Genomic DNA, 18,792 nt, shown 5'->3' with positions numbered 1-18,792 from the left:
ACCAGCTCCCACGTGGAGCCAAGGTCAAGGGCATGTGCCCATTCCCAGGAGCCTGGCAGTGCCATGGGGGCAGGGTGGGACCCGGTGTCAGGATCACAGGAGATGGCACAGAGGAGAACCTCAATCGGTTTTTTTAAATACTTTATTTTTGTAACAACGTCAGAATTAAAAATTTTCCATAAATACCAGCCCCTGGCAGCCCCTTCCCGGGCGTTCCCGATAAAAAATGTGTACAAAACGGATGCGTGGCCGGGGTGAAGGTGGGGGGGATACAGGATCCTCCCCGGGATCAGACCACAGGAATCATCACCACCATCATCATCACCACTATGAACACCATGTCGCAATGAGACCCAAAGCAGTAAGAGCATCCCAAATTCCTCCCCGGTGCCGCCGGGATCCAGCCCCCATAAGGATAGGGCTGGGAGACCCCCCCTCACCCTCTGTGGGCACCTCGGGGTGGTCCCAGGAGGCCACCAGTGGTCCCCGGCCCATCCCGCTGGGAAGGGGGGTCGGTATCCCCCCAGCACGGCACGGGGAGGAGGTCGGGCCCTTACTGGTTTGCCCGGGAATTGGGGGGTCCGGGAGGTGCCCCCGCGGGGTCAGGAGCTGCCGCGGATCCTCTCCATGTAGCTCCGGAGCTCCTCGGGATCCCGCAGCCCCATGTCCTCGCACACCCAGCGGATGTCGTCCTCGCTGGCCACCAGGATAGACTGGACGTGGGGGTCGGCCGGGGGGGGCTCCTCGGGGACACGGGGGGGGCCAAAGGTGACAAACTCCACCCGCTTCCTGCGGCCGCCCCCCGGGGCCGATCCCTCCTTGCGGGGCGGCGGCGCTCCGGGGGCCGGGGAGCCGGGGGGAGCCCCGTCCTCGCTGGAGCCCGGGGGGCCCCCGCAGCCACAGGGGGGGCCCGGGGATGCCGGGGGTTCCGGCTGCCGGCGATCCGGCTGTGGCCGATCCAGCTGCTGCCGATCCAGCTGCCGGCTCAGCTCCTCCTGGTCGGTGCCCAGCCAGACCCAGTTGTGGGGCTGTGGGGCCGAGGGGGCCCCGCCCGGCTCGGGCAGCTCCTTCTGCTGGTACCGGAGCACGAAGAAGATGCAGTTGACGAGGAAGATGAAGATGGCGAGGCAGAAGACTCCCAGGAGCACGTACATCCCGATTTCCAGGTCAGTCACCCGCTCCGGAGCCTTCACCATCTCCTCCTCCTCTTCCTCCTCCTCTTCCATGCCAGCACGGTTGCGTCCGTAGCCTTCCTCCTCATCCTCCTCTGAGGAAGACCCCTGGAGCTTGGTGGCTGCTGGCCCCACGCCCGCGGGGTCCCTCTGTGCCACGGTCACCGCTTCCCCGGACATGGCGCCCTCAGCCCGCGGGAAGGGCCGGGGGCTCCCGGGAGAGGGGACCCCCACCTCGAGCCAGGCGGTGCCGGTGGCCAGGGCGGCCGCGCGGTGCCGGCCACGCCGGCACGGATCCGGGGGGTAAAGGCTGAGCTGGAGCAGGGCTCCCCGGCCCGGCCCCTCGGCCACCACCCATGGGTGGGCAGAGGGGACCCCTGGGGACCCCCTGACGGTGGCGACGGCGCGGTCGAGGGACGTCACGGTCAAGGCCACGTCGTGCCACCCATAGAGCTCCAGCGGGGCCAGCGTGTGGTCGGAGAAGGACAACCAGACGGACAGGGTCGCTTCCTGGCGGGATGACAAGCGGGATGGCAGAGGTTTGGGGGACACCGGGGAGACTGGGGTCACCCCCCACCCGTCTCACCTGCTTGAGGGCCCGTAGCGTGGGTGTTCCCAGGGCGGTGGCGGTGACCACTCCAGGATGATCCGGCTGTGTCCGCAGGGATAAGGAGAGCCCGGCCACCACCTGGGCGTGGAGCTCTGTCACCGTCACCTTCTCCTCAGAAACCACCAGCGTCTGCTCCCCCAGGATGGAGTCGGAGAGCGGGGAGCGCACCTGGAAGCAGCTGGTGAGTCCCCCAGCATTCCTCACGGCCACTGTTTCCTCTTCCCATCCTGTGCCAGACCCTCAGTTCCCTCCCTCCCTGTATCCTGCCCAGTTTCCACTGGATCATTTCCAGTCCCCCAGCTCCATCCCTGCAATCTTCCCACACCCCCAGACCTTCCCAGGATCCCTCAAACAACCTCCGTTTACCTCCACAGAGGTGACTCCAGGCTCCCGGCCCACCACCACAGCTCCCGCTTCCAGTGAGGCCACCCGGGGGTCCTGGACACGGGTCCGGGCAGCCACCAAGTGGGTGACATCCAGGAGCCACTCGGGGCCGGGCAGGTAGGACAGGTGACGGCCACCATCCAGGGGGTGGGCCACAAAGTGTGCTAGGACACGGAGCCCCGTGCGCTGGAACTGGGGCCGGCAGCCCCGCGCCCGCCGCTCCGGCTCCTCTGCGGCGTCCTCGGACTCCACCGCGGCACTGGGGACAGGGGACAGGGTGACAAGGGGTTCCCCAGGGGCAGGGGAACAAGGATTGCAGGACAGGGTGACAGGAATTCCACAAGAGGGTGACGAGAACCCCAGAGCGTGTTGGGGGCTCCCTGACGCATCCCCGCATGTCAGGTCCCAGCCTCATTCCCGTCTCCCCCTTTTCCCACCATCCCGTTCTGCAGGCCTCACCTGTCAGGCCCCCCGGGCAGTCTCCAGCCACGGAGCTGCTCCAGGATGGGATCTCCCAGCTGGACGCGGAGCGGGAGCAGCGGAGCCCAGACGGAGAAGCTCAGCTCCGCCCGCAGCCGGCGCACCCAGAAATCCACGCGGGCCCCCCGCGCCCCTCGGCTCTCCTTGCCCCCCACGAACACCAGGTCGCAGGAATCCGACACCTGCAAGGACACGTGGAATTCCATGGGAATCTCCCAGAGTGAGGCGGGATAACGAGGGGATAGCAGGACTCACCTGCAGCACCTGCTTGTCAGCGGATTCGCATCCTACAGGATCTGTGAGCTCGGACACTCCGCCCCCCGCTTCCACAGCCACCAGTTTGACCGGGATAACGCGGGGGATCCCGGTCAGCGGCGCCGTGTTCAGGATCTCCAGCTCCTGGAAGCACAGCGGGATGAGGGGGTGCATCCCATGGGGTGGAGGGCTGGAATGGGATGGGGACACCCACCTGCACCAGCGGGACGAGGGCACGGACGTCCCGCTCCGACACCTGGATTTCCCAGACCAGTTTGTCCTTCTGTGCCTCGGGATCCTGGCCGGGATACTCCACCTGCCACGTGAGGGGCCGCGCCGGCGCCAGCCCTCCCGTCCCATTTTCCACCGCCACATCCAGGTGCAGGAACTCGGCCGGCTCGGACACCCTGCGGCAGCGCACCGGGGTCAGGGTGGAACAAGCCACAATTCCCACCAAGATGGGGGTATTGGGATATTCCCTACCTGGAGCTGTCAGGGGTGGCAGGGATGTCCCCAAGCCGCCGGCATGTCACTATGGCCGTGGAGTGCTTGGGACCACGGGAACGCTCGAGGTGCACGCTCCAGATGCTGGGAATTGTGGGATGGGCGGAGACCACCTGCAGGCCCTTCTTGGCCTTGATCCTGTGGGGCACATGGTGTCACACAGTGTCAGATGGTGTCGCACACTGCCCCAAAATGTCACACAGTGTCACACAGTGTCAGATGGTGTGGCATGGTGTCACACACTGCCCCAAAATGTCACACAGTGTCACACAGTGTCAGGTGGTATTCAGACAGTGTCCCACAGAGTCTCTCACAATCACTGGGTATCACTCACAGTCACACAGTGTCACACAGTGTCACACAGTGTCACACAGTGTCACACAGTATCAGATCCTGTCAGCTGGTATCCAATAGTGTCACAGTCCCACTGTCACACAGTGTCACTCAGTGCGGGTGGTATCAAGTGTTCACACACTGCCACAGATTGCCACACAATGTCACAGACTGTCACACAGTGTCGCTCACCGTCACAGTGTGTCACTCACAGTCACGCACTTTGTCACAGTGTCACACAATTTCACATAGTATCACGTCACGCACTTTGTCACAGTGTCCCACAGTGTCACAGGGTGTCCCCATCGTCCCCGCTCTCACCTCAGGGTCAGGCTGTCAGCGGTGAAGTTGTGGCGCAGAGCGATGGTGGCCGTGAAGCGCTGCCCAGGCCGCAGGGGGACATTGGGGACACGCAGCAGCACCTTCTCGTCCAGCCGCACCTCCTGCCGCCTCTCCGGCTCTCCTGCTCGCAGCTCCAGCATTCCCAGGAACCTGGGAGCCTCCTGCTCCCGACCCCCGCACTCCCCCACGCTGTAGCGCAGCTCAGCCGGTTCTGGGCGCTCCGGAGGCTCCACGGGGTCGGAATCTCGCCGGCGGCTCCGGTGGGAATGGAGGGATCCCAGGGAGAACCAGCGTGGAGGGATCTCCAGCTCCACCACGCACACGCCCAGTGGGGCCTGCAGGGGAGAGGGGGTCCTGGGATTAGGCTGGGGGTGAGCTGTGGGTCCCCTGGGTCCCCAGGGTGGCACTGACCTGCAGGCGACATGTCCCCCGGGCCACCCGCCCGCGGTGGTGAGCGTGGAGGGTGACACAGGGGAGATCCCGAGCTCTGGAGTGATCCCAATCCCTTGAAGAATCCCAGTTCCCAGGGTGGTCTTGCTGCTCACGGTGGTCCTGGTCCTTGAGGTGGTCCCAGTACTTGGGGTGATCGTGGATCCCAGGATGGTGCCGTTCTTTGGGGTGATCCCAGTCCTTGGGGTGATCCCGGACTCCATGGTGGTCCTGCTGCTCGGGGTGGTTCTGGTCCCTGGGGTGGTCATGATCCCCAGGGTGATCCCAGTTCCTGGGGTGATCCCGGACCCCAGGGTGGTCCTGCTCCCTGGGATGATCCCAGTCCCTGGGGTGACCCTGACCCCCAGGGTGGTCCCAGACTTCAGGCTGATCCCAGACCCCAGGATGGTCCCAGTCCTTGGGATGATTCCGGGTCCCGGCATGATCCTGCTTCCCAGGCATCCAGTCGGGCCCGTGCAGATGGAAGAGGACACGGGCCACGGGCTCGGCAGGGGACACAGAGCTCTCCAGGGACACACCGCGGATGGCCCAAGCTGCTGAGCCGGGGGGGCTCTCCACGGACACCTCCTGTAAGGACACCAGGATGGTGGTGGGGGCCAGGACACCCTGGGGTGGCCCAGGGGACAGGGGAGTGCTGGTTACCTGGCGGATGCTGAACGGGGGGTAGGTGGCCTGGACCAGGGGCTGGGATCCGGCACGAAGCAGCAGGAATGTCTCGGAGCGGGTGTGCAGGGAAGAGTTGGGGGCCACGTCCTGATCCACCCTCTGCAGCCGGTAGGACTCGGGCACCCCAAGGACCTCCAGCTCCGCCGGCAGGAACACGGGACCCGGGGGCTCCCCGTCACCCCTCACTGCGGGCACATGGATGTGTCACTTCCCACAGGGACACCGTGGGAATGGGGCGCACAGGGGTGGCAAGCGGGGCTCTTTGTGCCCACCTTTGTGGCAGCACACAGGGTGACCCCTTGCCTGGGCCACCGCAGTCTGAGGTCACCCCTGCCATGCTTGCCCCATCCCGGGGTTATCCCATCCCGGGGTTATCCCATCCCTGCATCAGGACTGGGGGGGCCACTCGGTTCCCCCAGTGCTGGCTGTTCCCTGCGGGAATGCATTCCCCACCGGGGAGAAGGTTGGAACCGCGTCCTGCAGAGAGGGATCCAGGCTCATGGTGCCCTGATCAAAGGGATCCCTCATCACAGGGAGCAGATCCCACCTGGATAGCCGGGCAGGGCTTGCTCACGGCCGGGAATCGATCCCACCTTGGGGATCAGGTGTGCGGGGAGAGAGGCCGGGCAGATCCCGGGATCCGAGGGGAACGGGAGTTCCTCGGGCGGCGGGTTCCCGTGGGGATTGGGAGGAGATTCCCCCCTCGAGATCCCAGCGGATCCCACGTTCCCCGGGAGACCCCCTCGGGATCCCAGGCGGTGGAGGGGGCACGGATCCCCGCGGAATGGGGGACGCGGATCCCGGGAAACGCGAGGAAAGAGGAGGAGGGGGTGAGGTCGCCCCGGCTCCCGGGATCCCGGCGGAACGGAGGGACGTGGGGAAAGGGGAGAATCGACCCGGGTGGCGGGTCCACGCGGGAGCGGATCCCGGCAGGACCGGCGGGAGGGGTGCGGAGCGAGGTCGGAATCGGTGCCCGGTGCTGTTCCCGGTGCCAGCTGCCGTTCCCGATGCCTTTCCCGGTGCCATTCCCACTTACCCGGAGCGCAGAGCAGGGCGGCGGCCAGCAGCGCCAGCCGGGGCGCCGAGGCCATGGCCGGGGGGGCTCGGTCCGTCCGCCGGTGCCGCCGGTGCCGGTGCCGCCGGTGCCTCCTGTCGCTCCGCCGGTGCCTCCCGTCCCTCCGCCCCCGCGCCGAGACAATGGGGCCGGGGCGGGACCGGCACCGGCGCCGCCTCGTCCCGCCGGGTCCTAGAGCCCGGCCGTGCCCGGGGCTCCAGCTCCTGCTCCACAGCCCGAGCCGCATCCCATCCCACTCCCCATTCCCAGCCCTGCTCCCCATTCCCCGCCCTGCTCCCCATTCTCATCCTCACCCCATTCCCCATTCCCATCCCTGCTCCCCATTCCGACCCGCATCCCACTCCCCATCCCCACCGCTGCTCCTCATCCCCATCCCAATCCCTGTTCCTCATCCCACTCCCAGCCCCAGCCAGCATTGGACACCCCAGGCCACACGGAGACCCCCGGAGCAGAACAGGAGGGTGGGAATTCTTCCCCCAGCTGCCATCCATGTGCCCCTGTTCCACCAGGGATACTGGGGACATGGGAAGGACAAGGACATCCGTGGCGAGGGGCATGGGGCGAGCGGGAAGCACAGCAGGGACAGCTGGAGGGTGGTGGGATCCTGGCGTGGATAAACCACCCTCCTTCTCCTCCTCTTCCTCCTCCTCCCTTCCCACCCTGAATGGACTGGGGGGCCAGCTCTGAGCCTGACCCCCTTCCCCTGGGAAAGCAGCGGGGCCAGGCCGGATAAATCCGTCTTTATTCCAAACCACATTATCAAAACCGTTTAAAAAGCAGCTTAAAACCCAAAATCCGACAGTGAGGGGACCCCAAAACAAGCAGAGCCCCCGGGATGGGGAATGGGATCCCCTCTGCACCCCACGCCGGCTGGGCCGGGCCAACATCCCCGGCAGGCAGGGAATGTGGGAGCTCTTCTCCCACACTTGGGGCGTGTGGGGGCTTTCGGGGCGAAGGCACTTGTGGCACGTGTGGCAAGGCACAGCCCCCCGTTTTGGGGTGCTCCCAGAGGGATGGGGGCCTCCCAGGACCCCTGGGAGAACCAGGGAGCAGAGGAGGGGGTGCGGGGGGCTCAGCGGAGCGGGGGGGACGCATGCTCGGGATGCTCGGGATGACAGAGCCAAGCTTTGGGAAAGCTTTAGGGGGGCTCAATCCTCCCGGTTCCGGGGCCCCCCAAACTTCTGGCGCCGCCGCAGCTCCTCCACCTTCCACTCCAGGCTCTTCACGGCCGCATCCAGCCGGGCGCTGGGATCCGAGGATGCCACCAGGCTGCCCAGGAAGGTGTAGAGCAGCCACAGGCCCAGCAGCATTCCCGCCTGCACCGTGGGGCTCTCCTGGGAAGCGGCCACGTGCAGGAAGGCTCCGAGGAAAAAGAAAAGCTTGACGCCGCGGAGCAGCGGCAGCAGCAGCCCTCGGAGGCGGGCCAGCAGCCAGGATGCCACCAGGGCGGCCACCGCCCACAGGAGCACCCTCTGCACTTGGCCGGGAGCCAGCGCTGCCGCTCGCACCAGCCGGTGGCCTGGGAATGGGATCCGGGAGTCAGCACCGGGAACGGGGGCGGAGCCGCCCCACCGGCGGAGCCCCACTCACCGTTGATGCTGGAGGCGGCCAGGAGATCCCCCAGGATCCCACAGAGCGTGGTCAGGGCGGCGGAGATCCCAGAGGAAACGATCCAGAGGGTGGAGGAGAGGCTCTGCAGGGAAAGATGGGGATAAGGGAGTGGGAAAATGTCCCATGCCCCTGCACAAGGAACTCCCGGGGAGGTTTGGGAATCGGGATCCCACCTCCGCCACCATCCGCAGGGGCTGGCGTCCCACCCAGTTTTCCAGGGTGTCCCAAGTGGATCTTCCCAGCCGGAGCAGCAGGTCATCAGAGGTGGTGGCGTGTCCCTGGAATCCCTCCTGGCCATCCTTGGCCCCATCCCCCGCCGATCCCATGAGGAATGGGATCCACAGCAGCAGGGCCAGCAGGGCCCGGTGCCCCACGGCACTCCCCATGCTGGAACCCGGGATCTGTGGGGAAAGAGACACATGTGGGGCTGCTGGGAGGGGGAAGCCCTGCTGGTTTTGGGGTTCACTTGCTGGTTTTGGGGTCCCCCAAGCAGGAGGGGAGGCTGGAGGCCCCACAGCCCAGTTCCATGCCTCTCCCTCAGCACAGGCCCGGGTGTCCCGGCTATTTTTGGGATCGACAAGAGTCAGCGGGACACAGCCAAGGGCACCGGGCCTGGCAGGGAAGGGGGGGCACCCCTTCCCAAAGGAGGGAGCGGGGCGCTCGGGGATGGGACACCGCCACCACTGCCACCCCCGAGACCCCCTGTGCTCCCCACTTGTCCCCAGTGCCCCCGGGATCTCCCCAGTCGCACTGTGCCCAGCCCCGCCCAGTTCCCCCCATTCCCCTGGAACCCCCGATCGCCCCTGTGCCCGCCCCCCCCCGGGCCCTCCGCCCTTCACGATCCCCAAAATCCCCCCAGTCTTCCCAATGCCCACGGGATCTCCCCAGTGCCCGCTGGATCCCCAAATCCCTCTGCGCACAGCCCACCCACATCTCCGCGGGCTCCGGGATCCCTCTGATCCCCCCGGGATCCCCCCCGGCCCCTCTGTACCCACCTCCCACTGCCCCCCCCCCCCCGCGGGATCCCCCCGGTTCCCCCGGGATCCCCCCCAGGAACGCCCACCGCGGCTCCCTCATCCCGCCTATCCCCTCCCTGCAGCGCCCCCCGCCCATTTTCCCTCCATTGCCCCCCGACTTTCCCCGAATTCGCCCCGAATTTTCCCCGAATTCCACCCCCCACCCCGGGGTCCCCCCCGGCCCCCCCTCACCGGGGCTTCCCTGGGCTCCGCCGCGGGGCACGCTGGGAGCTGTAGTCCCCGGGACGGTCGCGGCGCATGCCGGGAGCGCGGTCACCATGGCAACAGCGGGAGGCGGGCGGCGGCGCGCGGTGCCCGCCGGGAAGCGCCGTTCCCGCCGGTGGGGGGGGGGGGGGGGGGGGGCGGTGCAGCGCGGGGGATGCCGGGAGCGCTTCCGGTTCCGGCGGCGGCGGCGCCCGCGTGAGCGCTCGGGAGCGGCGCGGGGGCCGCGCGCGCCAACCGGAACCGGAACCGGGACCCCCCCCGGACCGGAAAGGAGAACCGGAAACAGCCTCGGAAGGGCAGCGGGGCCGTAAGCGGAGCGCCGCGACCCCCCGGCCTCCGCCATGGCGCTCATCTGCTCCAGTGAGTGCGGAGAGAGGGCGGGGGGGGGAGCGCTACCGAATGGGGGATCCCGGGCTGCGGGGCGGGGACAGCCGGGCTCACCGGGGGCTCACCGGGCAGGGAGTTCCCAAAGCCCCGTTCCCGTGCTGCCCTATCCTTCTCTTTCCCCCGCAGTTTCCAACGAGGTCCCGGAGCACCCGTGTGTGTCGCCCGTGTCCAACCACGTGTACGAGCGGCGGCTGATCGAGAAGTACATCGCGGAGAACGGCACCGACCCCGTCAACAACCAGCCGCTGTCCGAGGAGCAGCTCATCGACATCAAAGGTGCCGGCATCGGGAACGGGCGCGGGAAAAGCGGCGGCTCCGGGGTCGGGAATGGCGGTGCCCGAGGTGTTGTGGGGTTGGAGATGCCGGACTCGGCTGTGGAGGCTGGGAAGGAGAGGGGCAAAGGAGGCACGGCGAGATGGGATAGGGAAGGGATGGGAGCGCGGCGATCCATAGGGATATCAGGGACGCGGATGACGACGTGTCCGTCTTTCTTGCAGTCGCCCACCCGATCCGGCCCAAGCCTCCCTCGGCCACCAGCATCCCGGCCATCCTGAAAGCCCTGCAGGACGAGTGGGTGAGTGCCGGGGGCGCTGCCGGGGCCGGGGTCCCGGCGCTCCGCGGCTGACGGCGGCGCTTCCCGGCAGGATGCTGTGATGCTGCACAGCTTCACGCTGCGGCAGCAGCTGCAGACCACGCGCCAGGAGCTGTCCCACGCCCTGTACCAGCACGATGCCGCCTGCAGGGTCATCGCCCGCCTCACCAAGGAGGTCACTGCCGCCAGAGAAGGTGACACGGACGCGGGGTGTTCCCGGGAAGGGGCGCTGGGAAGCGCTTCATCCCGGCTTTCCTCTAAACCTGTTGTGTTTTCGCAGCTCTGGCCACGCTGAAGCCGCAGGCCGGGCTCATCGTGCCCCAGGCGGTGCCGTCGGCGCAGCCCAACGTGGCCGTGAGTCCTGCTCCCCATCCCAGCCCTTTTCCCACTCATTCCCAACCCTTTTCCTGCTCATTGCTCTCGAATTCTCTCTCTGTACATCCCTTCCTTCTGTGCCACACAGGGCGCTGGTGAGGCCATGGATCTGGGAGAGCTGGCGGGAATGACCCCGGAGATCATCCAGAAGGTAGGGGCAGCGTTCCACGTGTTCCCCTCTCCATCTCCCCATCGCGGAATTCCCGGTCTGTGCCCACCCTCCTCTTGTTTTCCAGCTCCAAGACAAGGCGACGGTGCTGACCACGGAGCGTAAGAAGGTGAGTGGCCTTCTCCAGGGATTTGGAGGGAGCTGGGATGTGCCGTGCTCCAGCCAAGGCTGATGTTCATCCCTGTTTTTTCCAGAGGGGTAAGACAGTCCCAGAGGAGCTGGTGAAGCCGGAGGAGCTCAGCAAGTACCGGCAGGTGGCCTCGCACGTGGTGAGTGCTGGGAGGGGAAAGGACAGGGAAACTCCCACATGGAGCTGGGAATTGCCTCTTGATTCCGTTTGGGAGGGTTGTGGTGCTTGTGGCAGTAATTTGGGGTTCTCTTCCCTCACACAGGGGCTGCACAGCGCCAGCATCCCAGGAATTCTTGCCTTGGATCTGTGTCCTTCCGACACCAACAAGATCCTCACTGGTAAGGGAGCTTTCCCAGGGGCTTCCCACCTGGGAGTGGATCTCTTTCTCTGTGTTTTTGGGAATTTGAAGGAGGACAGGGGACATACGGCAGGTGGATTTGGAGTTGGCTGGCCCCACACTGCCATCCCAGCGCTTCCTGCTCCGTTTTCCAGGTGGAGCCGACAAAAACGTCATTGTGTTCGACAAGAGCTCGGAGCAGATCCTGGCCACGCTCAAGGGCCACACCAAGAAAGTCACCAGCGTCGTCTTCCACCCATCCCAGGTGCGTCTGGCTCTTCCCTCACCTCCGGGATGCATCAGGTCTGGATATCAGGACCCTCCTCTGGTGGAATCTCCTGCTGGGAGCCCTGGGGGAGGTGAATTCTTCCCGGGTGAACCTTCTGGTGTTGTCCTTGCGTAGGAATTGGTGTTCTCGGCTTCTCCCGACGCCACGATCCGGATCTGGTCCGTTCCCAACGCCTCCTGCGTCCAGGTGGTCCGTGCCCACGAGGGCTCCGTGACCGGGCTCAGCCTCCACGCCACGGGTGATTACCTGCTCAGCTCCTCGGATGACCAGGTGAATCCCTCCCCATCCCACAGATCCCACCTTGGCTTCCCACCCCTCCCGTGTCCAACGCTCTTCCTCTCTCCCAGTACTGGGCTTTCTCGGATATCCAGACCGGCCGTGTCCTCACCAAGGTGACGGATGAGAGCTCTGGATGCGGTAAGCCTTGGAGTTGATTTTCCATATTCTGGGCATCCCTTGGCTCCTGGAGTTCATGGAAACTCCTTTGGAAGGGTCTTGGTAGCCTTCCCAGCCTTCCTGAGTCTTCCCAACCCTTCCAATCTCATCAACCTTCTTGAGTGTTCCCAACTCTCAAAATATTCCCAGCTCCCTGTATCTTCCCAACCCTCTTGAGCCTTCCCAACCTTCCAAATCTTCCCAACCCTCTTGGGACTCTTCCCAAGCGTCTGATTCTCCTGCTGTCTCCACAGCTCTCACCTGTGCCCAGTTCCACCCGGACGGGCTCATTTTTGGGACGGGAACGATGGATTCCCAAATCAAGATCTGGGATCTGAAGGTGAGGGCTGATGGGAATGTGTGGGAGCAAGCAGGGGCTTGGGGGTGTCTGAGCTTGGTTTGGGGATCAGTCCAAGGAGCAGGACTTTGAGGAATGTTTGTGGAGGTTTCTCCAAAAGTCCCGAGATTCCAGCTCCAGAGCAGCCGCTGGTGACACCGTGACCGCGCGGGTGGGTTGGGAATGATGCCACATCCCAGCGCTGTGATTCCCCCTGACCGCCTTGTCCCCAGGAACGCACCAACGTGGCCAACTTCCCGGGACACTCCGGCCCCATCACCAGCATCGCCTTTTCCGAGAACGGATACTACCTGGCCACGGCAGCCGACGACTCCTCCGTCAAGCTCTGGGATCTGAGGAAGCTCAAGAACTTCAAGACGTTGCAGCTGGATAACAACTTCGAGGTGGGTGATGTCCCCTCTCCCCCATGGCCTCTCTGCTCCAGGGGTTGTGGCATCCCAGAAAAGCCCTTTGGAGCTTTTCCAACGCCTTGTTGTGATTCTTCTCCGCAGGTGAAATCCCTGATTTTCGACCAGAGCGGGACCTATCTGGCGCTGGGCGGGACCGATGTCCAGATCTACATCTGCAAGCAGTGGACGGAGATCCTCCACTTCACAGGTGAGGGACTCTGGGAATCATGGAAGTGGCTGGGGCGGGAATGGGCCAAATCCACTCGGAATTGTGACCATGGATTGTTTTCTGTCCCCAGAGCACAGCGGCCTGACCACAGGAGTCGCCTTTGGCCACCATGCCAAGTTCATCGCTTCCACAGGCATGGATCGGAGCCTCAAGTTCTACAGCCTGTAGCCCTGGAAGTGGGGCTGGGATTTTTTGGGATTCAGGGTGGGAGGTGGGTGGGAATATCCAGGTGGGATTATCCAGGTGGGATTATCGAGCTCCCCTGTTGTAGCTGTTGGCGTAAGGGAAGTCAGACATTGCCTTCCCCGTGCTCCATGAACTTATTGTTTAGTTTTTTTTCCCAATTCCGTGTGTTTTCCGCCTTTAGATTGTTTTGTGCTTGTAACTGGTTGGACAAAAAGCCCCAATGCCGGTGCTGGTGGAAGTTGGAGGCCGGGATGTGTGGAAGGAGGGAGGGAAGGGAGGACTGTGCAGTTTTGTAAGCAGTTGCTTAGTTTCAGTATGGAAATAAAGAATTATTCCCTGTCATCCCAGCTGGACAAGGCTCCTGTGAAGGGCTGGGGTGTATCAGGGTGGGATCTGGGCAGGTCTGTGGCTGCTGCCAGTTTGGGAATGGGGATGAGGGACCCTCTTTCCTCCCCTCCAAAGGACAAACCACCCTTAGAGCCGTGCTTTGCACTGGTTTTATTTTTCCAGCTTTGCCAGAGACATCCCGCAGCATCCGGGTAGAGGCTGGAGCTGGGAGGAGGAAGAGGGGGAGAAGATAATTTAGAGGGATGAAGGGGTGTCTGGGATGAAGGGGTTTTTAGGGAGCAGAAGGCACTCACCCCTCAGCCTCTCTGCTGAGATCCCCCTCTCTTGGGAACCTCAGGAAAGACGAGGCATCCCTGGGATGTGACTGTCCCCATGCTGTCACCTGTCCTCCTGTCCCCCGGAGACCTCCGCACTCCTGTGGGGAGCAGCAGGTTGGCTTGGGAAGAGAGGGTGGGACATGTAGAGATCTTCCCAAATCCCTGGAGGCTCCCAAACTCACGTGAGGGCACTCCCAGCTGGCAGGAGGGCCGGCAGGGCTCTGGCTGGGCCAGGTGGCACACGGAGGCGCTGCAGGAGATGTACACCTGTGGAGCCACAGGAATGCCAGTGTCACCTGGGGATCCCCAGAAAGGGTCCCCGAGCCGGAAGAGACCCCCAAAAAGCATCCCCAAGCCTTGAGGAACCTCCCAAAAGCAGCGTGAGCTTCCCAACAGGAAGAGACTGTGGGCAGCTGAAAGTGAGCTCAGTGCTGGGGTGGGTTTGGAGGTGTTGGGATGAGAGATTCCCAGCACTGAGGCATTCCCAACATACGGATTCAGGGGGATCCCCCTCACCTCCCCCTCCAGCACAGCCATTCCGGGGGGCTCCACGAAGGCGAAGGTGGAGATGACAAAGCGCTGGTAGTGACTGGGGAAGGGCAGCTCCGGAGAGGCCGGACCCACTGGAATCAGCCGTGTCCTGTAGTTGTCCCCTTGGAAGGGACACCTGGGCGGGAAGCAAGGACACTGTCAGCACAGTGACCCCCCCCCCACCTCCATCTTCCCGTCCTTTTCCACTCACCCTTCCACCAGGATGGGCCACTGGGGCTGGGATGTGGCGTGGGGGCCAGGGGAGGCCCAGCAGTGGTGCAGCACCAGCACCAAGTTGGGATCCGTCTTCTGGAGCAGCCGGACTTCCACGTAGATGGGGTCCCGGAGCACCCTCACCAGGGGGAAGTCACCCACAGCATGGTAGGAGCTGTAGGATTCGTCTGTGGGAACGTTGGGAGGGGTTGAGTGGCGTGGGGAGCGGGATGGGGAGCGGGATGGGGAGCGGGATAGGGAGCACTGACCGGTGGCAATCCGCAGCTGGAGCCCCAGCGGGCCCAGCATGGCCAGGGGGGCGGCTGTGGGGGGCACGGCCACCTCCACTCCCAAGGGAAGGAGGTCGCTGGAGTTGTAGATGCAGCGAGCTCGGAGACTGGGGGAAAGAGGGAGAGAAAGGTGGGAGACTCCCAAATCATCCATCAGCCCCCTCAGCCCAAGTTGCGGGGACACCACCGGCGGCGTGGCAGGGCCGAGGGTCGGTTTGATCCAAGGGGGAATGAATCCAGGCTCTCTGCCTCGACTTTGCCACCCTCTCCCCTTACATGTAGACGCTGTCCCGAGTGACGGAGCCACGGGGGGATCCCTGGACATCGATGGTGGAGATCAGCTGGTTCTCATAGACCAGCATGTCCTCGATCACCTGCGTAGGGAACACCGGAATGGGAAACACCCTGGGGGATGCGCGGATCAGGGTTTGAGGCGGGAGGCAGCACGTGGGTGAGTCCTTTACGCTGAAGCTTTGGAGGGACTGGGAGCATCCTGGGGGCACTTCTATCCTGAAGTGACCCCACCGTGCCCACCCGGGGGTTCTCCGGGGTTTTCCCGCCCTACCTGGACGGTGGTGCCGCAGTGGGTGACCGGGAAGCGGAACATGACGAAGGCCTCGGACACGTGGCGGGGCTCACACCCCGCCTGGCTGCTGGCCAGCCGCACGCTCTCCAGGTTGTACGGCAGGGTCACCATTCCCCGCGGGACCACCAGGACGAAGTGTCCCTCCAGCAGGCACTGCACGGTGGCTGCAACACCACGGAGAGGCTCCATCACTCTGGACACCCTCCCGTGGCACCGGGGAGGGATTTTGGGACGTGCCTCCAGGTGTCCTACCGGTATTCCCATAATAGCAGGGCGTGGTACGGTCCATGTCGTCGTAGCAGCATCCCGCCTGCAGGCATGCATCCCGTCCCTGTGGAGCCACGCAGGGCATCCGGCCCACCGGCACCTGGCACTGCTCCCGCGTCAGCTGCATTCCTGGGGGGAAGCAGAGAGGGGGCACAGCAGGAATGTGGGTTGAAAAAGCACCTCGAGGCCGTTTCCCTTTGTCCCAGCATCCCATCTTCCTGCCTTACCTGCCCCTGGTGAGGGGAAGAACTCTGTGGACTGCAGCAGGCTGGGCTGGGAGTGAATCCCAGGACGCAGCAATCCGGGCTGGGGCTGCAGCCCAGGGCGTCCCAGGCCCGGCTGGGGCTCAGCCTGGAGTCCAGAGCTGATGAAACCTGGCCAGGATGAGAGTCCTGGGTGCACCAAAGCCGGGCTGGGATGGCCGGGATGGAGCCCAGTGTGGCCTGGGAGCCCGGTTTGGGAGTTGGAGTGATGACTGGGACGAGATATTCCTGGCTGGTTTAGGGGCTGAGCTCCCGGGCGCAGGAATCCTGCTGGAGTCTGGGCACCAGTGGAGGTCAAGCCAGGCTGGCTGTGGGATGCAGACCCCGGGCGAATCCCTGGTGGGTTTTGACCCCCATGATGCACCATCCCAGGCTGGTTGTGGGATACAGATCCTGGGCGAATCCCTGGTTGGTTTTGACCCAAAGAATGCACCATGCCGGGCTGGTTGTGGGATGCAGACCCCGGGCGAATCCCGTGTGGATTTTGACCCACAGAATGCACCATCCCAGGCTGGTTGTGGGATACAGACCCTGGGCGAATCCCGGGTGGATTTTGACCCACAGAATGAATCATCCCAGGCTGGTTGTGGGATACAGATCCTGGGCGAATCCCTGGTTGGTTTTGACCCCCATGATGCGCCATGCCGGGCTGATTGTGGGATGCAGATCCTGGGCGAATCCCGGGTGGATTTTGACCCACAGAATGCGCCATGCCGGGCTGGTTGTGGGATACAGACCCTGGGCGAATCCCGGGTGGATTTTGACCCACAGAATGCATCATCCCAGGCTGGTTGTGGGATACAGACCCTGGACGCAGGTGCCCCGGCTGGGTCTGACCCCCCTGATGTGCCAAACTGGGATGGTTTTGGGATACAAGCACGGGGCGAAGCATCCCTGGCTGGCTTTGCCCCCCAGACTGGGAGGGCTGCACTGCCGGGCGGAAGAAACTTCCCTGGATTTGGGTGACAGGATGAACCCCACTAGGCTGGGACAGAAGCCCCGAGTGGGCTGGACCGGAATGGTGCTGGATCCCGGGAAGCACTGAGCTGGGCTGGTACTGTCCCACGGTGTGAACCTGCTCCAGGTGATCTTGGGATGTGAAGTGGGATCCCGTAAGGGTGAGGGAGGACTCCGAGACCTGGTGCAGGCCGGTGTGGGAGATCAGGACTCCGCTGTCCCGGCTCTTCTCCTGGATTCCATCTGGGAGCATCTCAGAGCCGCCCGGCTTGGGGCAGGTCATGTTGACCTCGTAGGAGGTGACGGGGATCCCGCTGGACAGCAGCTCCTCCAGCTGCACCCGCAGGACGTAGCGGTTCTCCTGCGGGGGGACACGAGGGACAGTCACCCCCATCCGGCTGGAGGGGACCGCGGAGGGGACGGGAGCGTCACCTTGAACAGGACGTGGCAGCCCTTGTAGCCAGAGGAGAAGATGACAGAGCCGTCCTCCCTGGAATTCAGCCAGTGGAGGCAGATGGAGCAGTTGGCCACGTCAAAGCGGGAGCCAAACTCGTCTGGAGGGACACCACGGACACGGGGAAGTGACACATCCTGGTGCATGGAAACCCCCCTGGCAGCAGCCACAGCTCATCCAAGCCATTGGGCTCAGCCCATGGGGATACCATCACCATGGAACACTCCGGGATTGAGGGGAATCCCGGAGAAATCCAGCTCCCCAAGGGGATCCAGGGTGTCCCCCCACTCACCCAGAACCTTGAAGCGGACGGTGCGGCCGTGGGGCGGGAAGACCAGGAGCTGCATTCCCAACTCTCCGCAGTCGTGGCGGTACTGCAGGAGCGCCACGGTGGCTCTGAGCCACGGGCACAGGAGGAAGAGGAGCAGGAGGAAGGAGCAGCTCTGTCCCATGGCGGTGACACGGACGGAGCACGGGGCTCTGTGGTGTGGATTTATATCCGGATGGCTGGGATGCGGGGGGGGATCAGGATCAGCTGATCCCATGGGATGAGCTCTGCCCAGGGCTTCTCGCTCCCGTGCCGCCGGCGACCTCAGTGCCCCGGCCCTGTGGTCACCTCCTGTGGCTGTGTCACGGTGACCAGAGACAAGCCAAGCTTATCCCACACTTGGAGGCGGTCCCAATGAACAGGGAATGGAACTGGTGCCAGGCGGGATGCCCAGCTGGATCAAGATATCCAGGGGGAAAGGAGAAGGCTGGTGTGTGCCCACATCCCCAGAGCTAGTGGGGACAGCGGTGACATCTGGACACGCCACTCCTGGAACAGCCATGGGACCAGGGGACACAGTGGCATGACCCCAGTGATGCCTGAGGGACAGGGAATCAGAAAGTTACCCCAAATCCCTGCGGCACCCTGGCTGTGCCCTGCTGGCAGTGCCACAGGGAATCCAAAGTCCTCCCTGTGCATTCCCTCTGCCTACCTTTCCCCAAGCTTCCCTTCTGGGATTCATCCTTACTGCAGATTACACTGCATCACCCCTCCCCACCCTTCCCGGAGTGACGGTCACGGCCACTCCCTGTCCCATGCCCTGGGCGTGGGAATGGGGTCACGCCAGCTCCCAGGAGCACAGGGATCCCGGCCGGAGGGAATCACATTGAGGCAATCCCATCCAGGGGCTGCATCTGATTCCCTCAACCTCCTCTGGAAGTGAGGGCAGCTGCAGAGAGAGCAGCGTGTCCCCAGAGCCACAGCTGGGGTGACATACGGCCAATATATGTTCTATATGTGCCCCATATATATATATATGTCTAATATATGTTTTATATAGGTGCTGTGTATGTCCCAACATGTCTAAACTGTCTGTACTATATCCTATATATGTTCCATATGTATCCAATATATATCCTATACATATGTCCAATATAGAGCTGATATATTTCTACCCCACATGTCCAATATACATCCTATATTTATCTGATGTATATCCCATATGTATCCAAAATAGATCTGATGTATCTCCCAAATATCTCTGGTAAATCTCCTAAATCTGTCTCCAGCCTTTGTCCC

The 18,792-nt window shown here is 63.8% G+C and overlaps 4 protein-coding genes across 6 annotated transcripts; 1 reads left to right on the top strand and 3 right to left on the bottom strand.

Annotated features, from left to right (window-relative positions):
• Positions 1 to 127: 127 nt before the first annotated feature.
• On the bottom strand, positions 128 to 6,480 carry TMEM132A (transmembrane protein 132A). Its single transcript, XM_038137297.1, has 11 exons — positions 6,233 to 6,480; positions 5,173 to 5,381; positions 4,492 to 5,097; positions 4,060 to 4,415; positions 3,385 to 3,543; positions 3,116 to 3,308; positions 2,902 to 3,045; positions 2,626 to 2,828; positions 2,149 to 2,425; positions 1,759 to 1,950; positions 128 to 1,682 (listed from the first exon to the last, which is right to left on the bottom strand). Exons 1-11 carry the CDS (start codon positions 6,285 to 6,287, stop codon positions 603 to 605), a joined length of 3,474 nt encoding a protein of 1,157 aa, XP_037993225.1. The 5' UTR covers positions 6,288 to 6,480; the 3' UTR covers positions 128 to 602.
• Positions 6,481 to 6,995: 515 nt separating this feature from the next.
• Positions 6,996 to 9,240, bottom strand: TMEM109 (transmembrane protein 109). Of its 3 annotated transcripts, none has more exons than XM_038137335.1 (4): positions 9,101 to 9,240; positions 8,056 to 8,283; positions 7,862 to 7,964; positions 6,996 to 7,790 (listed from the first exon to the last, which is right to left on the bottom strand). In XM_038137335.1, the coding sequence occupies exons 1-4, from the start codon at positions 9,176 to 9,178 to the stop codon at positions 7,420 to 7,422; spliced, it is 780 nt and encodes a 259-aa protein (XP_037993263.1). In that variant the 5' UTR covers positions 9,179 to 9,240; the 3' UTR covers positions 6,996 to 7,419. The 3 variants fall into 3 exon arrangements, with proteins under 3 accessions (XP_037993263.1, XP_037993261.1, XP_037993262.1); XM_038137333.1 differs by having other exon boundaries at positions 9,091 to 9,229; XM_038137334.1 differs by lacking the exon at positions 9,101 to 9,240 and adding an exon at positions 8,814 to 8,860.
• A 77-nt stretch (positions 9,241 to 9,317) lies between these two features.
• Positions 9,318 to 13,346, top strand: PRPF19 (pre-mRNA processing factor 19). The gene is made up of 16 exons (XM_038137318.1): positions 9,318 to 9,483; positions 9,637 to 9,786; positions 10,008 to 10,084; positions 10,155 to 10,296; positions 10,383 to 10,456; positions 10,566 to 10,628; positions 10,714 to 10,755; positions 10,841 to 10,915; positions 11,039 to 11,114; positions 11,269 to 11,378; positions 11,517 to 11,672; positions 11,750 to 11,819; positions 12,092 to 12,177; positions 12,408 to 12,578; positions 12,687 to 12,792; positions 12,884 to 13,346. Exons 1-16 carry the CDS (start codon positions 9,465 to 9,467, stop codon positions 12,979 to 12,981), a joined length of 1,515 nt encoding a protein of 504 aa, XP_037993246.1. The 5' UTR covers positions 9,318 to 9,464; the 3' UTR covers positions 12,982 to 13,346.
• Positions 13,347 to 13,494: 148 nt separating this feature from the next.
• Positions 13,495 to 17,723, bottom strand: ZP1 (zona pellucida glycoprotein 1). The gene is made up of 12 exons (XM_038139498.1): positions 17,518 to 17,723; positions 17,204 to 17,325; positions 15,779 to 17,132; positions 15,537 to 15,680; positions 15,264 to 15,448; positions 14,975 to 15,072; positions 14,678 to 14,805; positions 14,407 to 14,596; positions 14,181 to 14,331; positions 13,847 to 13,931; positions 13,641 to 13,762; positions 13,495 to 13,551 (listed from the first exon to the last, which is right to left on the bottom strand). The coding sequence occupies exons 1-11, from the start codon at positions 17,675 to 17,677 to the stop codon at positions 13,644 to 13,646; spliced, it is 2,736 nt and encodes a 911-aa protein (XP_037995426.1). The 5' UTR covers positions 17,678 to 17,723; the 3' UTR covers positions 13,495 to 13,551; positions 13,641 to 13,643.
• Between the last annotated feature and the right edge of the window lie 1,069 nt (positions 17,724 to 18,792).

This window comes from Motacilla alba, chromosome 5, assembly GCF_015832195.1.
Source record: "Motacilla alba alba isolate MOTALB_02 chromosome 5, Motacilla_alba_V1.0_pri, whole genome shotgun sequence".
In the NCBI taxonomy this organism is placed as follows: domain Eukaryota; kingdom Metazoa; phylum Chordata; class Aves; order Passeriformes; family Motacillidae; genus Motacilla; species Motacilla alba.
The sequence above is the reverse complement of the archived record's forward strand: the minus strand, read 5'-3'. Positions and strand labels throughout refer to the sequence as shown.

What these genes read in the sequence shown, in the direction of transcription:
- TMEM132A (XM_038137297.1), bottom strand. Translation starts at nt 6,287, where the DNA reads ATGGCCTCGGCGCCCCGGCTGGCGCTGCTGGCCGCCGCCCTGCTCTGC. An exon ending in CGCCCTGCTCTGCGCTCCGG is followed by an intron (nt 5,382 to 6,232) that starts GTAAGTGGGAAT and finishes ATGTGCCCGCAG; the next exon opens with TGAGGGGTGACGGGGAGCCC. An exon ending in CTGCCCGGGGGGCCTGACAG is followed by an intron (nt 2,426 to 2,625) that starts GTGAGGCCTGCA and finishes CCCTGTCCCCAG; the next exon opens with TGCCGCGGTGGAGTCCGAGG.
- ZP1 (XM_038139498.1), bottom strand. Translation starts at nt 17,677, where the DNA reads ATGGGACAGAGCTGCTCCTTCCTCCTGCTCCTCTTCCTCCTGTGCCCG. An exon ending in GCTGCCACGTCCTGTTCAAG is followed by an intron (nt 17,133 to 17,203) that starts GTGACGCTCCCG and finishes GTCCCCCCGCAG; the next exon opens with GAGAACCGCTACGTCCTGCG. An exon ending in ACTCGGGACAGCGTCTACAT is followed by an intron (nt 14,806 to 14,974) that starts GTAAGGGGAGAG and finishes TCTTTCCCCCAG; the next exon opens with TCTCCGAGCTCGCTGCATCT.
- TMEM109 (XM_038137335.1), bottom strand. Translation starts at nt 9,178, where the DNA reads ATGGTGACCGCGCTCCCGGCATGCGCCGCGACCGTCCCGGGGACTACA. An exon ending in CCCTGCGGATGGTGGCGGAG is followed by an intron (nt 7,965 to 8,055) that starts GTGGGATCCCGA and finishes CTTTCCCTGCAG; the next exon opens with AGCCTCTCCTCCACCCTCTG. An exon ending in GGCCGCCTCCAGCATCAACG is followed by an intron (nt 7,791 to 7,861) that starts GTGAGTGGGGCT and finishes TCCCATTCCCAG; the next exon opens with GCCACCGGCTGGTGCGAGCG.
- PRPF19 (XM_038137318.1), top strand. An exon ending in AAGCCCTGCAGGACGAGTGG is followed by an intron (nt 10,085 to 10,154) that starts GTGAGTGCCGGG and finishes GCTTCCCGGCAG; the next exon opens with GATGCTGTGATGCTGCACAG. An exon ending in TCAGCTCCTCGGATGACCAG is followed by an intron (nt 11,673 to 11,749) that starts GTGAATCCCTCC and finishes CCTCTCTCCCAG; the next exon opens with TACTGGGCTTTCTCGGATAT.